Genomic DNA, 14,379 nt, shown 5'->3' on the forward strand with positions numbered 1-14,379 from the left:
CACTGTAGTTGGGGAGCGCGCTCTGATGCTCTCTCCTTCCCTTCTCCCCAAAACTTTCAGGGAAGCTCCTAGGCACCTGAGGCGGCCCCAGCTCTGAGAGCCAATGACTGGAACCTTACCCATCCCTGCAAAGAAAGCCCCCCACTGACCAGTTCCCTCCGGAGATAGCAGGACCGGCCTTTACGCTGACCTGTCTGCCTGTTGGGTGAGAGGCCAGCCCAGGGCTGACTTCTGACAGTGATCTGCCTGCCGGTGAGCCAGAAAAAACACTCTGAGTCAGTTTTAAGAAGCTTCCGTTATCAGATGCGTAGTAGTGACTCATTGTGTTTAAAATTAGGAACTTGACAAACTTTAAAAGCCGCTCCTCACTCAGCAGCCACAATTGATCACAAACAGCACATTCTAATGAGCTCTGGGGCTTGGATCAATTCTATGCTGCAGCTGCTAGTATACAGCACAGGAACTAAGACACTAGCACCAAGACCCAAAGGGATCTAGTTGCCCTCACTAGCTTAGAAAAGCACCCATTCTCCTCTGACCCCCCCCCAACCCGTCCCCACTCAGTGACTCCCCTTGGGCCGGCTCCTTCAGGAAGTCACTGGCATAAAACCAGCCCGGGGGGCCTCTGCTCCGCTGCCCTATATGATAGGTGGCAGTCAGTCACCCCATCCCAGCCACGAGGTCACAGAAGACCCCCCATGCAGCAGTGGAAAGAGCCCCCAGTCTGACAAAACTGCACCTCTTCTGACCCCCCCAGAGGAAGAGGGAAAGAGTGAAGCGCCCCCAAAGAACTCGGCATTGCTGAAAATGGCCCTGTGGTGGACAGAGGCTCTCTCCCCAAGGCGCTGGCTCGGCTGCAAGGCCCTCCACCCCTAGCCCGCCACAGACACGGGTCTTTTGCCATCTGTGCCCCCAGCCCCAAGCACCCAACTTACCGAGGTGATGTCTATCCCCATGGACGGCTGGGCCTGGTTGCCTGGAGGGGACTGGGGGATGGTAGATGGTACTGTGACTGAGAGGGGGGGGAGCGGAGGCCCCCGCTGTAAACCCGAGCTCGGCATTAAGGGGGTGGTCTGGGAGAGGCTGCTTGGCACCTGGGGCTGCTGCTGGGACGGCTGTGGAGGTTGCGGTGGCGGCGGCGGCTGCGGCTGCTGGGAACTTGCTTGAGTGAAAAAGGAGTATGGGAGCTGCTGCTCCAGGGATAGGGCATCCATAGCCACAGCCTGAGGAGGGGGATACAAGATGGCAAAAGATGTCAGGCTGTTCCGGCAAGAGCATCCGCTAACTACAACAACGGGCAGTGAGGGCAAGTGAGCACCTTTCAATCCAATCCACACACAATGTATAGGAGTCTGGGCTGACTAGCTGATCTCCAAAGCTGTCTGTGAGTCAACAAGCCCAGGGGAAGGGCTCTTATCTGCAGAGGCCAATGTCGTCATCTGTAAAATGGCACGGACAATAACCACAAGTGTCATCAGAGTTCACAGTTCTAAAGCCCCTCACCTGGGCCGGGGGCCTCTCCACTGTCTGTCCTCTGACCCTCACAAGGCCGATGAGGTCGGACGAGAGTCCTGAGACTCCATGAGGGGAAACAACTCCCCCAGAGTCCCTGGGCTGGAAGCAGCTGCAGACCTGCCCTCACCAGCCCATCTGGGCCTTCCTGAGCCGGTAAAACCCAGCCTGGGCCTGTCCCTCCACCCCTGGTGCTAGGAGGCAGCAGTGCTCCCGCTCACAGCAGGACCCTTGAGGCACAAAGGCTTCTTCACCCCCATCTCCCGCCAGCTCCTTCCTGAGGCCCTGTGTGGGTTCAGGCTCCCTGGGACGGGCCCCGGCTCATGAGCTGCTGTGAGGTTCACCCTCTCCTTTTACGGCTCGGCGCTGTGGAGACCTGACCGGGCACAAAGCTAGGAGGTATCAGGGCTTCCTGATCCCCAGGCCAGCATTTCCTCCCTAGGGCAAAGCTGACCTCCTTGCTTTCAATGACACTTCAGGTTTGCTGGGCTATGGACACGTACTATAATTTTAACCAAAAAAACCACCGAGGAGGTCCGATTTACCGAGAAAAGATAATCACACAATGTATTCCAAATGCAAATGTGGCAGGGTTTCAGTTTCCCCATCGGCAAAATGAGAACAGTTATTTGATCTCATAGCTTTAAGTGAAGATCAAATGAGAAAATGCATGAAAGGCAAAGTGCAAGCAAGAGAGCCACATACATCTAAGTTATTATCAATATTGACTTGGACAGGGCGACTATGAGCAAGTTGTCTTGTGAACTTTAAAGCACCACACAGTGAGCGGCACTAAAATGGTCATCAATCCCTCTGGGCACATGAAATGGCCGGCTGGCGGACAGGGCAGGAGGGTCTATTTCAATCTCGTCTTGGATGCTTGCAAATAAGCGCAAGCGAGACACGTATTTCTTCCCGCTTGTTTTCTCAGTGTGAATCAGAAGGGACATAATTCAAGAGTTTCTTGAGAGACTCAAATAGGGTAATGTGTGCAGACATACATACATTCAGTGCTAGGTCAATACCAATTATGTATGTTATTCCACGGAGATAGCTGAGAAGAGGCTGCACCAATTAGCAGGAGCGGCCGCCACTCTCCAGAGCGACCTTCCTGGTGTGGATGTGCCCCAGCACAAGGACACGTTCAACTTTCCACACTGAATGCCCATGGCCACCCCAGGGTGCACCTGGGAGCGATTCTATGCTGGTGTTTAGAATGGCATTTAAAATCCGAAGCCATGAGGATTATGGGGAATCCTGGAATGTTGGGAACAAGGGACCTTAGAGATTATCCAGTCCATTACTTCCCATTTGATAGAAAGCTTATATTTATATGGCTTTAAAGATGCAATAACCAAAGCCTTGGGAGAGGAAAAAAGAGACATATATGGGCTGGGATTAGAATCTAGACTACTGATCTTAAATCCAGATCTTCTCCCATGACAGCAAGATATCCTCACAGGACAGGGCACACTGAAGGCACTTAATAAATATGCAATGAGTAACAGCTTTCATTCTTCCTCTGATGTTGGTTTTACTGGACTATCACCACAAAAGCCCTCTAAGTGCAAGTATTATTATGCCCATTATACAGATGAGGAAACTAGGGTTCAAACAAAGTTTAATCTGGTTTGTAAGCAGCAGAGCCAGACCTCGAAGCTCTCTTCACTACCCCACCCTGATACCCCTAAGGCTTCTGAATCTGGGTTCAAACACCAACTGGGACAACAAAAATCGCCCTAGTCTCTTCACGTACAGACCTAACAAAGGTGCTCTCTCTAAGGTGGCAGCCTCCCATGTACCTGAGTGATTGGCGACAGAGGGGAGAGCGTGGGAGACATCTGCTGGTTCTGCTGCCGTCTCGACTCTGCGTTCAGGGAGAGGGGACTGACCGTTGGTTGATGGTGCTGTTGTGAGGAGCCTGGAGTCGCCAACATGCCTGAAATGCAAGAAGCAGCCAGCTCATGGGCCTGGGCCCGGAGCCCTCGTGGATTCATTACCTTGAGAATGAGTCTGGGTGGGGTCCCTACAACTCACATCTCACCTCCTCCAGTCAAAAGTCAAGTCCAGACCCTCCAGGGATTCATACCAGCTCCTGTGCTAGCTGAATAGTTCAGCCTCTCACACAAGCTTCTGGGACAAGAGTCTCTGCGATTAGGCCGTGATAAGGGCAGAGGCACCTTACATCCGGTCCTACTCCATTCAAAGCTTCTAGAGCCATAGAATCACAAAATGGAAAGAACTGCAGAGGTCATATACTTCAGACCCTGTTTGAAACATGAATCACTACTAAAATTCCCTCACAAAAACATTCCTAAATTACAGAGCCAAGAAAGACCTTTGTCATGAGAGTGTTTGAAAAGTATTAAATGATAGTAAACAATTATATACTTAAAGAATGGCAGATTTGAGAGATTCCTGAGAACCCAGAGAGTCAAAGCTGGGAGGGTTCTTAGAACATAGAATGTCAAGGCTGAAAGGGCCCAGAACTCAAAGAGTTCTGAGAGCCAGGAGGGCCCCTAGAACGCAGGATGTCAGAGCTGGGAGGACCCTTAGAAACTAGGAGGTCAGAGTTGGGAAGGATCTTAGAACCCAGGAGGTCAGAGCTGGGAGAGTCCTAAGAGATCATTTAGTCACTTTCTTTTTCTTTTTTTTTTTTTTTTTTAATAGCTGAGGCAAATGAGACCCAGAGAGAAGCGACTTGATGAGGGCCACACAAATAATAATTGGCAGGCCTTGGATTTAAACCCGGCTTCTCTCAACTCCAAATTCAAGGCTTTTCTCTGCAGTTTTAATTTCTTTGTCTTTAAGAAAGCATCATCTAAATTTAATATCCATCAGCAAAACAAGCAAATTGCTAACCAAATAACATAAATTCTCATTAAAAATCTTCCATATTTAACAAAATTATACCAAACAAATGTTCAGTCATTTTCATCATGTCCAACACTCAAGATCCCATTAAGAATTTTCTTGGCAGATACACTAGGGTGCTTTGCCCATTTCCTTCTTCAGCTTATTTACAAGATTAAGTGACTTGACCAGGGTCACACAGCCAATAAGTGTCTGAGGCTGGGTTTAAACACAGGAAGGTCAGTCTTTCTGACTCCAGGCTCAGCAAATGAACAAAGAGTAAAGAAATGCCAGTGGATTTGCCCTGTGTATGAGGTTCCTTCCATAACTCAGTCTGATCCCTTCCAAATCTGTCTTAAGTTCTGCTCAGATCAGCTGTGCTTTCTTCAGCTGGCCAGACAACGTGCATCCGGTTTCTGCATTGCTGATTTGCTTTCTATCACTTCATTTAAGTTTTGTTATCCCTCATCACTCTTTCGCTTAGTAGTCTAACCAGAGCCCTCATTTCAGGCTGTGTGGGCCTACAGGATACCCTGGTACTCCTCTATGGTGCAGGAATGGCCCTGGGCACTCTGAAGCCCTTTCAGCAGAGCGCAAACCCTCACTCACCCTAATAACCCCCAGAGGACAGACTGGGGTCTGTCCCAGGAGGACTGGTCTAATGGAACAAAGAGAGGCTGATGCCCAGAGGCTGGGCTGCCAGGAGACAAATCTTCATGAAGGCAGTCTCTTGAAGCAGTGGGGTCACAACTCCACAGACTCAGAGGCAGGCAGGCAGTGGGGGGCCTGATGTGGAGTAGGCAGCTTACTCTGAGCGTGATCTCTGAGCATATTAGTTCAGTGTCTCGCTGTCACACCTGTCCCCTTCTGTGAGGTTGTTCCAAAGCGATATCAGAAGAACAGAAGCTCTGGGAGACAGGTTCTCCCAACCAGGAAAGGTCTCCGGGGCGGGGGGGGGGGGGGGGGGGGGGGGGGGGGGGGGGAGAGGTTCCCAGGCCCAGGCTGTGGCCAGTGATCATGTGCAAGCCTGTGCCAGTGCTCAGTTTACTTCCTGCTCCCACCCCTGCAGCTTTCAGAGAATGCTAAGGGGTCATCGCCCTGGCCGAGGGCTCTCCACCTTGTGACAGGGTCACAAGCACCTCTGGATACCGACACAGCACCCTGTCAGGAGGGTCAGAAGGCCTCTGGGGAAAAGACGTGGAACAGGAATGACTGATTGTCCAGAGCTCTGGAGAAGGGAGCAGCTGGCTCCCTTGAGCCATGTGAGAGCCACCCGTGAGCCACGGCAAGAGACCTCAGACTCTTGATGACTTGTCTATGCCTGTCACCCAAACAAGCTTACAGAAAATGATTTCCTCTACCAAGCACTGTCACTTTCTGATGTTCTTCTAAGAGTCACAATTTTCACAGCTGAAAGGGCCCCTTAGGTGGAATCCAGAACAGGGCTTCTCCTCACTGGTGTTCTCCACCCTTGCAGCAATGGCCATCTGGGGAGCCCTGGAGGAGAGCCCTTCACAGAATAAGGCTTTTAAAGCCATAAAAAACAAAAACAAAAACAGAGGGTTACAAAGGAAATCAATTCTTTTGAAATATAAATATCAAAACTTTTCTTTAAAGAGTTCTTTAAGAAGTCCTCATCTATCATAAAAAAAGGGAAAAGGACCCACATGTGCAAAAATGCTTATAGCAGCCCTTTTTGTAGTGACAAGGAATTGGAAACTGAGTGGATGTCCATCAGCTGGAGAATGGCGAAATAAGTTGTGGGATATGAACCGCGAGATGATTCAGGCCAATTCCAATAGACTTGTGATGGAGAGAGCCATTTGCATCCAGAGAGGGAACTATGGAGACTGAATGTGGATCAAAGAATAGTATTTTCATTTTGTGTTGTTGTTGTTTACTTGGTTTTTTTTCTTTCTCTTAATTTTTTTTCTTTCACCTTGCACAGTATGACAAATATGGAAATATGTTTAGAAAAACTGTACATGTTTAATACATACTGGATTACTTGCTGTCTAGGAGAGAGGGGGGAAAGGAGGGAGAAAAATTTGGAACACAAGGTTTTGCAAAGGTGAATATTGAAAACTATCTTTGCATGTATTTTGAAAATAAAAGACTATTATTATTTTTAAAAAAGAATCCCTGATCTAGATAAAGTCCAATTCTCATTTTCCACACAGGAAACTGTGGCTGAGACTAGAAGTGTGTTTTGCTCAGGGAGGATCACAAAGCAAGTAGGAAAAGAGCTGGGATCTGAAGCCAGACAAGGTCTTATTCCCAGGTTGCAGCTCTTTCTGGTGTGTAATACTATCTCTCTAATAGGCACAAGGGGGAATGAAAGACTTCATATTTGAAGCCAGACAGGTTTCTAAAACGACAAGAGCAAAGTGCTGGGCTGTAAACCAAGCTGATGCAGCCTTACATGCTTCCTGACACAACCTGAAATACAACTTAAGATACAGAACTAGATTCTGGACCTTAGAATTCACTGTAAGTTATCTCTGTAAGATGACTAAGGCGAACTCAAAGAAGAGTTCTAGTGATGACAGGAGGGCCCTAGAATCTGATTGGAAGGGAGTTTGGAGATCAGATAAACTCAGTCACTTTGCAGATGGGGAAACCGAGGAATACATAGGCTAAGGGACTTGCCCAAGAGTCAGACAAAGTTTCCGACTTTAAATAGTCTTTCTACTCCACATCAAGCTACTCTGCTTGACTGGACAAACATGTGCTCAAGAGGGCCACCCAGAACATCCCCCTGCACAGGAGAACCTTTCCACCCTCAAGTCTTTAACCATTCCCCAGCCGCCCACCCACTTTCAAACTGCAGATTTCACAGCTTTTACGTTTCTAGTGAGGGGCTGGGGGCAGGATTTCACCAAGCAAGGACAGAAACCAGAGAGCAGCTACATCGCCTCCAGGAGACACAGGCCTCTTTCTTCTTTGTTGTCCAAGGACCTGAGTGGCTGGGCTGGGCGGTAAGTACAGTATGTGCCAGAGGCCAGCAGCTCTCGCTTGATTTAAAATGCAAAAAAAACTTGCCAAGTGACCTGTTCTCTCTGGCAAATGCACAAACAATCAAACATATGTCAAACATTATGAGATTCTACTCTTTTTACGCTAACAAGCAGGCCGCCCTTCAGTGTGTGAGTCCTCCTGCTAGGTACAATGCAACATTCTCAAGTCTATTATTTTCATATGTGTATATTTTACTCCATTTGTTTAGACTCAGTACAATTTTGAGGTACATTATCCTTGGGACTGCTTTGAAAGGATTGCCAAGGGCACTCTGGCAAAGGCCCTGAATGAACACTGCTGGAGGCTGCTGCAGATTCGAGCTGATAAAACCAGGAACAGAAAATAGAAGGTGTCTGTAGAAGGAGATCAAGAGACTCGGTGAAGCCCCATCTGACGTGCAGACCTCACGCACAGCACCTCTTCTGGGGGCTAGCAGATTTCCATGGGAATGTTCAGATGCTGGTGCCCTGAATCTCAGGGGAATGTGTTCATCTAATGAGCAAAGCCCTTCCCATCAAGCCATCTTCACATCCTCCAGGCTGCATGGCAGCCACCAAAAGGGAAAAGGCCCCACTGCATTTGGCCAATGTCACAGGAATCCATGTTGGACCAAAGCTTAGAGAAGTGAGGAGAGTTTAAGAAATACGACAGGGATTTGAATCCGTAACCTTTGACTCCATATAAGCCAGACAAAGCAACCGGCAAAAGCTTTTCACCCTGAGCTCAACATCCTCCCCAAGCCTGGTCCTGAGTGAAATTTCCAAGTCCTCATCACACAGCTAAGACTGACAGAGGGCAAAGTAAGGAGGAGGGGACCCCCAGGCCTTTGGAAGCTGTCTTCAGAAAAAGAAGCAAGTTCCAGACACATCTAAGTTCCTGTGTGTACACCCTAAAGACCAGGACAGAATCAGATGGCACAGTCTGGTGTGCTTCTTGTGCCCTGCGATAGGAGCAGCTCTGGACAGTCTCCACAGTCACATGTGGCCCCAAAGTATGTGTTCACAGGTTAGGTTGAGCTGGTCCCATCTCTCCACTCTAATCTTAGGGCAAAAAAGGCCCCGGAGGTCAACTAATCCAATCCCTCCCTGAAGCAGGCATTCCCTCTACAACAGCTTCCAAATCTGCTTCCCTCTATAATCCCATGCCCTTCCCCCCCCCTCCCCCCATGGATTCTAGGCCTCCTTCTAGGGCTAAGCAGAACAAACTGGATCCTTCTTTCACTCAGAAGTCCTTCAAATACTTGAAGACAATAGAAAGCTCCTCAAGGTAACCCCTTCGGCAGACACACAGGCCTTGCTTCTTCCAGCTGCCCCTCACGGGGCATGGATCTGAGCTGCTTCTGCACGCGCTCCAGCTCACCAACATCCCTCTTTTAAAATGTGGTCTCCAGACCTGAGCACAGCTCTCCAGATGTGAGCTGACCAGAGCAGAAGACTGCCACCTCTCCTCTTCTCCAAGAAAGCAATAGAGCAATTCCAGACTCAGAGATTTCTTTGAAAGTTCTGTGAAATTCAGGGCCAGAGCTCTCTTTCAACAGGCTTCTGGGATGATATATTCACCTGCCTAATGGTCTGTTGTTGCTCCAAGCAAACGAGCAACATCTAAACGACTCTCTCCAGATGCACGTTACATCAAAACGCCCACATCTGTAGAACACCCTTCAACCCGAGAATGGCTGAACTACATCTACACATGCACACTCAGCGGAATCCCCGCCTGCCTTCCCCCCTCCCCAGCACGACTGCACCTCCCCCAGCTACTCTGCACACCTGGGCCGGCCCGGCCCTTCCTGGCTTCTGAGGTCCAAGCCTTACCCTGATTGGCGGTGCCGATGCCCAGGTGCGTCAGGTTGGCCGCCAGGTTGCCAGTGCTGTTGGAGCTGCTCAGGGCTGGAAACGTGGATTCCTCCGGATCCAGAGGGGTTGGGAGAGGAGAAGGGAAATGGATATTCGTCAGGTCGGGGAGGGAGCCACCTGTGTTATGGGTAGCAGGAATTAGGGTTGTAGTGTTTTCCTGGTCAGTGGACGGGAAGATGCTAAACGAGAGGGAGAGACCACACAGAGAACAGCAACAGTGAGCTTGGGGGGTTGCCTGTTTTCTTCTTCCAGGACCTAATACAAAAGAGAATTTAGAACCACAGAAGGTTAGTGCTCTAGAAGTAAGCTCTGGCAGGCCCTTAGAACTCAGGGGGGCCTCAGAGCCCATCCATACCAATTTTTCCTGGCAGAGTAAGCCAAGAGGGCTTAAGCAGTTTGCCTCCAGTGCTAAAGCACCTTAGTGGTAGGGCTGGAACTAGATCCCCAGCCTCCCAACTCCCTTTAGCTCTTTTTCAACACAGAAACAAGGCAGCGCTCACAAAACAATCAGAAATAGCAAATGATACCAGTGCTGTCAGCTACAGCCTCGCTGTTATAATTCTTATCACATGAGCCCAAAGTCAGACTGTACTTTTATCCCCAATCAGACCTGCAGAGTGCCTCGATATGATTGTTAATGTCCACCTATATATCTTATTTTTTTCCCCAAAGAGATTTCTTTTTAGCAGTACAGCCTCTATTATTAATAAATAAATAAAGCATCCATTTCAGCTGTTTCCCAGAAAATCGCAGCTTTCTTGAAACCCTATCTAGGTCCAAGTGGCCCCCTTTTTGCTCCCCCCTTAGTCATCTGAGCAGTTGGAGGCAGGGCAGAAGGCAGCAGAGGGGACTGCAGGCCCTGCTTTCCCTCATACCATTATCCCCCTAAGGAAGGGGGCATCCAAGTCCACTCCATACAGACTCTCATCACCTGACAAGTCTCACTGCTTTTAAAACTGGCCTCTAAGCGGATGTTTTAAGTGAAAAGCAAACCCTGGCATTGGACCAAACATGTCCCTCACTAAGGCTGCAAGGTGCTGGGCTACTGCCTCCCAACCTATTGGTCACAGACATCTGGGTAAAAGGTGGGTATGAGCGCCCATGTGTCATGCAAGGGCCATGGGCATAAACCAAGGCACATCCAAGACTTACTTGATTCCTGGGACTTCACAGGACTTAGGCCTTGACGACCCTGTCTGAAATAAAACACAAGACCCCAATGAAAACCAGTTTGAGAAGGCTGTGTGCATTCCCAAACAACCATGCCGCAACCCACAGTATCCTTAGTCTTCTATGACACTTTGAGGTCACCATATCTGCAATAACAAAATTAAGAATTTTAGAGCTATCAAGGCACCCTAGAGATTATCCCCTATCATTTTACAGATGAGAAAATTGCAGCCCATACAGAAAGAATAATCTGCCCAAGGTTACACGGCTCATGAGTGCAAGAGAAACAGGACTCAAAGTCAGATCATGTAAAAATAATCCATCTCCTGCCAAAAAAAAAGCCTGCATTTTCACACTCCTCAGTTCTGGATGTACACCACAGAACATATGGCAGTGTGCAGACCACATCCTGGGCCCCCAATTCTGGCTTTCCCAAGGAGAGGGGCACCATAAAGAACTGTTTTGGCTCCCTAAAAACCCAGAGCCAGGATCTTTCAGAAATAAGTCAATTCATAGTCTTTAACCTCTCCCCACTAAATACCCTTAAAATATAAGTTCTACCCACTAAAATGCCCAGGGGGCAGCAGATGGTCAGAAAGACCTAGGACCTGGCACTTGTCCGTTGCCCAATCATGGGGAAGGAAAGACAATGCCTTAGGCAAACCTCAGCTCAGGCTGGAGCCCCTAAAGGAAAGAGATCGTTTTTTGCTCTCTACATAAGGAAGTCTCCAGGAATAAGTTACATCATCAGAAAAAAAAGGGTCCTAGGAAGGAGCAATGAAGCCAACTTGAGGAAGGGCAGGAGCTCCCAAGCAAAAACCTCTCAATGTTTCTGACTATTTATTCACTGCTGCACAAGCTGCACTCTTTGAGTGAGCACAGGGCCCACTTGTGCCCCTGGTGAGAAAGAGAGAGGAGGCAGCTGGCGGGGAAACTTAAGCCTCTCTGAGAGGCAGCTGACCTCCAAGCAGTGGGCCTAGCTTGTGTGAGCTAACGGTAGCCTGGCTTAAACACGGCAGCTGAGTTTCTACAGAAGCATCTCTCTTGTTTCACCCTGTAAAGAAAAGACCCCTAGATTCAACTGACAATTTATTGTGCCTACTCTGCCCTAGCTACCGGCTGGCTGCTGGGGAGACAGTCCAGCGCTTGCCCTAAAGAAGGCTACTGGAACGAACTGACATAAACTCCTCCCAGGCCACACATAGCTCTATGAAGCTGGGGAGGGGTAAAGGCGACTGATCTTGTCTGCAAGAGGCACTGGAGCCAAGGCTGCCAGGAGGAGGGAGGGGATTCTAGACTAGGGAATGGCCTGTGCACAGGCCCAGGGCAGAGGGGGCATCGAGCATGGAGCAGCAGATAAGAGCCTGAAGTTAGCAGAGACTGGGGACGATGGGACAATGGAAGGGGCTGGCTTCCGGAGCAGATGGGAGAGGACCGGATCCAGGGCCCAAGGAAGAGGCTGGCCTTGGCCACAAGCGTGGCCACTCCCTCCCCCGAGCCTAAAGCGAGAGAGAAGAGGGAGCAGGTGGAGATGGGAGATGTAGAAGAGGGAGAAGAGGGAACGTGGAACAGACGGTTTCTATGTTCTCTAGAAAGGATGAAGCCAGGCCCGCTGCTGAGAATGAGGGGGTGGCGTGAGGGGCCTGAGAAAAGAAAACGAAGTTTAAGCAGATGCTGCAGGAAGCGTGGAGCCGTGATGGAGGAGCAAGGTCTGCCCCACAGCAGCGAGGGCCCAGGAGAGGCTCACCCTCCCAGGCCCCAGCTGAAGAGCAGAGGACCCCATGAGGCATCTCATCAGCATGGGAGGTGCTGAGGGGCTAAGTCACGTGGCCCCTGGCTGAGAAGCGGCAGAGCTGGCTGGGAGCCCGCCCTTGGAGCAGACTGCGCAGCCCCATGGCATCTCTTCCTGTTGGCATGGCAGCACAGGAGCAGAAATAAAAGGGGGGCAACCGGGGCTCCAGTCCAGAGCGGGATGACTGCTTCAAGAAGATGGCACAACTGACTAGACTCCACTGGGAAGGAAGGCCAGGGCGGGGCTGGCTGGCCTAAGGATCAAGGAAAAGTTGGGAGGAGAGAGCGTGAGGGGCGGGTGAGATGGGAGGCTGAGAGCTGAGGACCAAGAAGAGCTTCCCCAGACTATAAGAAGCTACAGGGTGATGATGGTGTTGAGGCTACGGTGACCTGGGTGTTTAGTGAGAGTGAAGGTGAAGGTCACAGCAGCTGGGAGGGCAGTTGGGGGGCAGTGGTAGGGATATTCTGGGTGGGGACAGAAAGACAGTGCTGAACTCCTTGAGAAACAAAGGAAAATGATGAGGGGGCTGGCAGATAACCACGCCGAGGATTTCCAGAAGCTGCCTCTCAACACTGTAAACCCCAGCCTGGCTGGTGGTGGCTCAGGTCTCTTGGCCAGCCTGTTCCCCTGAGCGGTGATCCCTCCTGAGTCAGCAGAAATGGCCTGAGCAGGAGGAGGAAGGGGCTCACGAATGTCTTGTGGGGGAACCTGGGTTCCCAAGCCTCGCAGGAAAGCTCAGCTGCCATGGCTGCTCATGGTGGTGTGGGTGCCAAGCCCTGCTGCTTGGTGAGAGGCCCTTTGGGAACAATCCTACCTCAGACACAGCCCCCCTCAAAGGGACAAGAAATCCTGTTTCACTTGTGAACAGTTTAAGTGAGAAACCAGCCTCCTCCCCCAAATGCTCTTGTAGGCCAGAGCTGGGTTAATAATAGTTGATATTTCCAGTACCACTCAAACGCCTCAAGCTTTCAAAAACAAAACACCAAAACCAGCCAGAGATCAACAATAGATTGTTTGAATCGATTCCCATAGCAAAGCAAGAACTGGAGCCTGTGTTTTTAACATTGGAGCCACGTGTTCCAAGCCCGACACAGCTGCTCTCCCAGGGGCCCTTCCTCAGTCTCCACCTCCACCCCCAAGCTGTCCCCTCCCCAAAGTCTTCTGGTGGTACAAGCGCCAGTCTCAGATCACCAAGCTGCATTTACAGACTGACTTTCCAACAGGTTCCATGCTACGAATAGTGTCTAGGTCCAGCCCTTCTATTTCCCCCAGAGCTGAGCATAAGAATACCCAGTGCCCAACTGAGGAGGCTCCTTAGTGTTTGCTCAGTAACAGGAGCCTTTCCCACAATCTCATAAACTGAACATGAGCCAACCTCTAAAGAAGGAATGGATCAGCCATGGCTCCTCTCTGATCTAACGTCCCCCAGGGTCAGAAATACAGTGCCGACGGTGAGACCCAAGGGGCTGGGGGCACAATGGGCGGCTTTCAAGACCAAAAGCCAGCAGACCCCCTTACATCAGTGGTGTGAAGCGAGGTCAGGAGAAGCCCCACTCTGGTTCAATGGACTTGACTGGGAATTCCAATTCACCAAAGCCCTCTTCTGGCTCAGTTCTCCATTTTCCTTAGATGCCCTTTCAAGCTGATGTTTTCCTGAAGGAATTGCTCAGAAAACGATGCCGTGTTCGCCAGCATTTCTGACGCGCCTCCTGTAAGGGGTAAGTCAGTCATGACTGCCTTCTTCCATGGAGGGCGAGGGTGGGCCCCTGCCCATCAACAAGAGCTCAGGAAGAGCCCACACTCTCGGTGCAGAGTTAGTTCAGCAGTCTTCGAGAGGAGTTACAAACCACGCCAGATGCCCCACAAGTATCTCTTTTCTCTCATCTTCAATCTTTCCCTAATTGTAAGCTCACTCTTCTCTGTAAGCTCAAACACGCCGGTGCCTCAGCCCATCTGAAAGCTCCAGGCCAATCCGGGCCCTCCACCCATACTCCCTCGGACACAAAACCCTGGAAAATGCAGTCGACATCCCCTGTTTCCTCCTCCCTCCTCCCACTCTCTTCTGAACTCCACAGTCCAGCTTCAGGAGCTGCCCTCTCCAGAGGGCCCCCAACCAGGGCCTCTGACGATTGCTGCTTCTTCATTCTTGTTGACCTCTGCAGGGGCTCACTGACCAGC

General features: G+C 50.2%; 1 protein-coding gene across 7 annotated transcripts in view; it reads right to left on the minus strand.

Moving 5' to 3' along the window:
• The window catches only part of CRTC1 (CREB regulated transcription coactivator 1), a 113,532-nt gene that overhangs the window by 12,700 nt on the left and 86,453 nt on the right, over positions 1–14,379 (minus strand). For all 7 annotated transcript variants that reach the window (XM_031948184.1, XM_031948181.1, XM_031948180.1 and 4 more), the window contains 4 exons: positions 10,392–10,435; positions 9,198–9,418; positions 3,315–3,451; positions 936–1,223 (listed from right to left, as the gene is read on the minus strand). In XM_031948184.1, the coding sequence (XP_031804044.1) occupies positions 936–1,223; positions 3,315–3,451; positions 9,198–9,418; positions 10,392–10,435 (690 nt within the window). The remainder of the gene's footprint in view (positions 1–935; positions 1,224–3,314; positions 3,452–9,197; positions 9,419–10,391; positions 10,436–14,379) is intronic.

This window comes from Sarcophilus harrisii, chromosome 1 (genome assembly GCF_902635505.1).
Source record: "Sarcophilus harrisii chromosome 1, mSarHar1.11, whole genome shotgun sequence".
Classification (NCBI taxonomy): domain Eukaryota; kingdom Metazoa; phylum Chordata; class Mammalia; order Dasyuromorphia; family Dasyuridae; genus Sarcophilus; species Sarcophilus harrisii.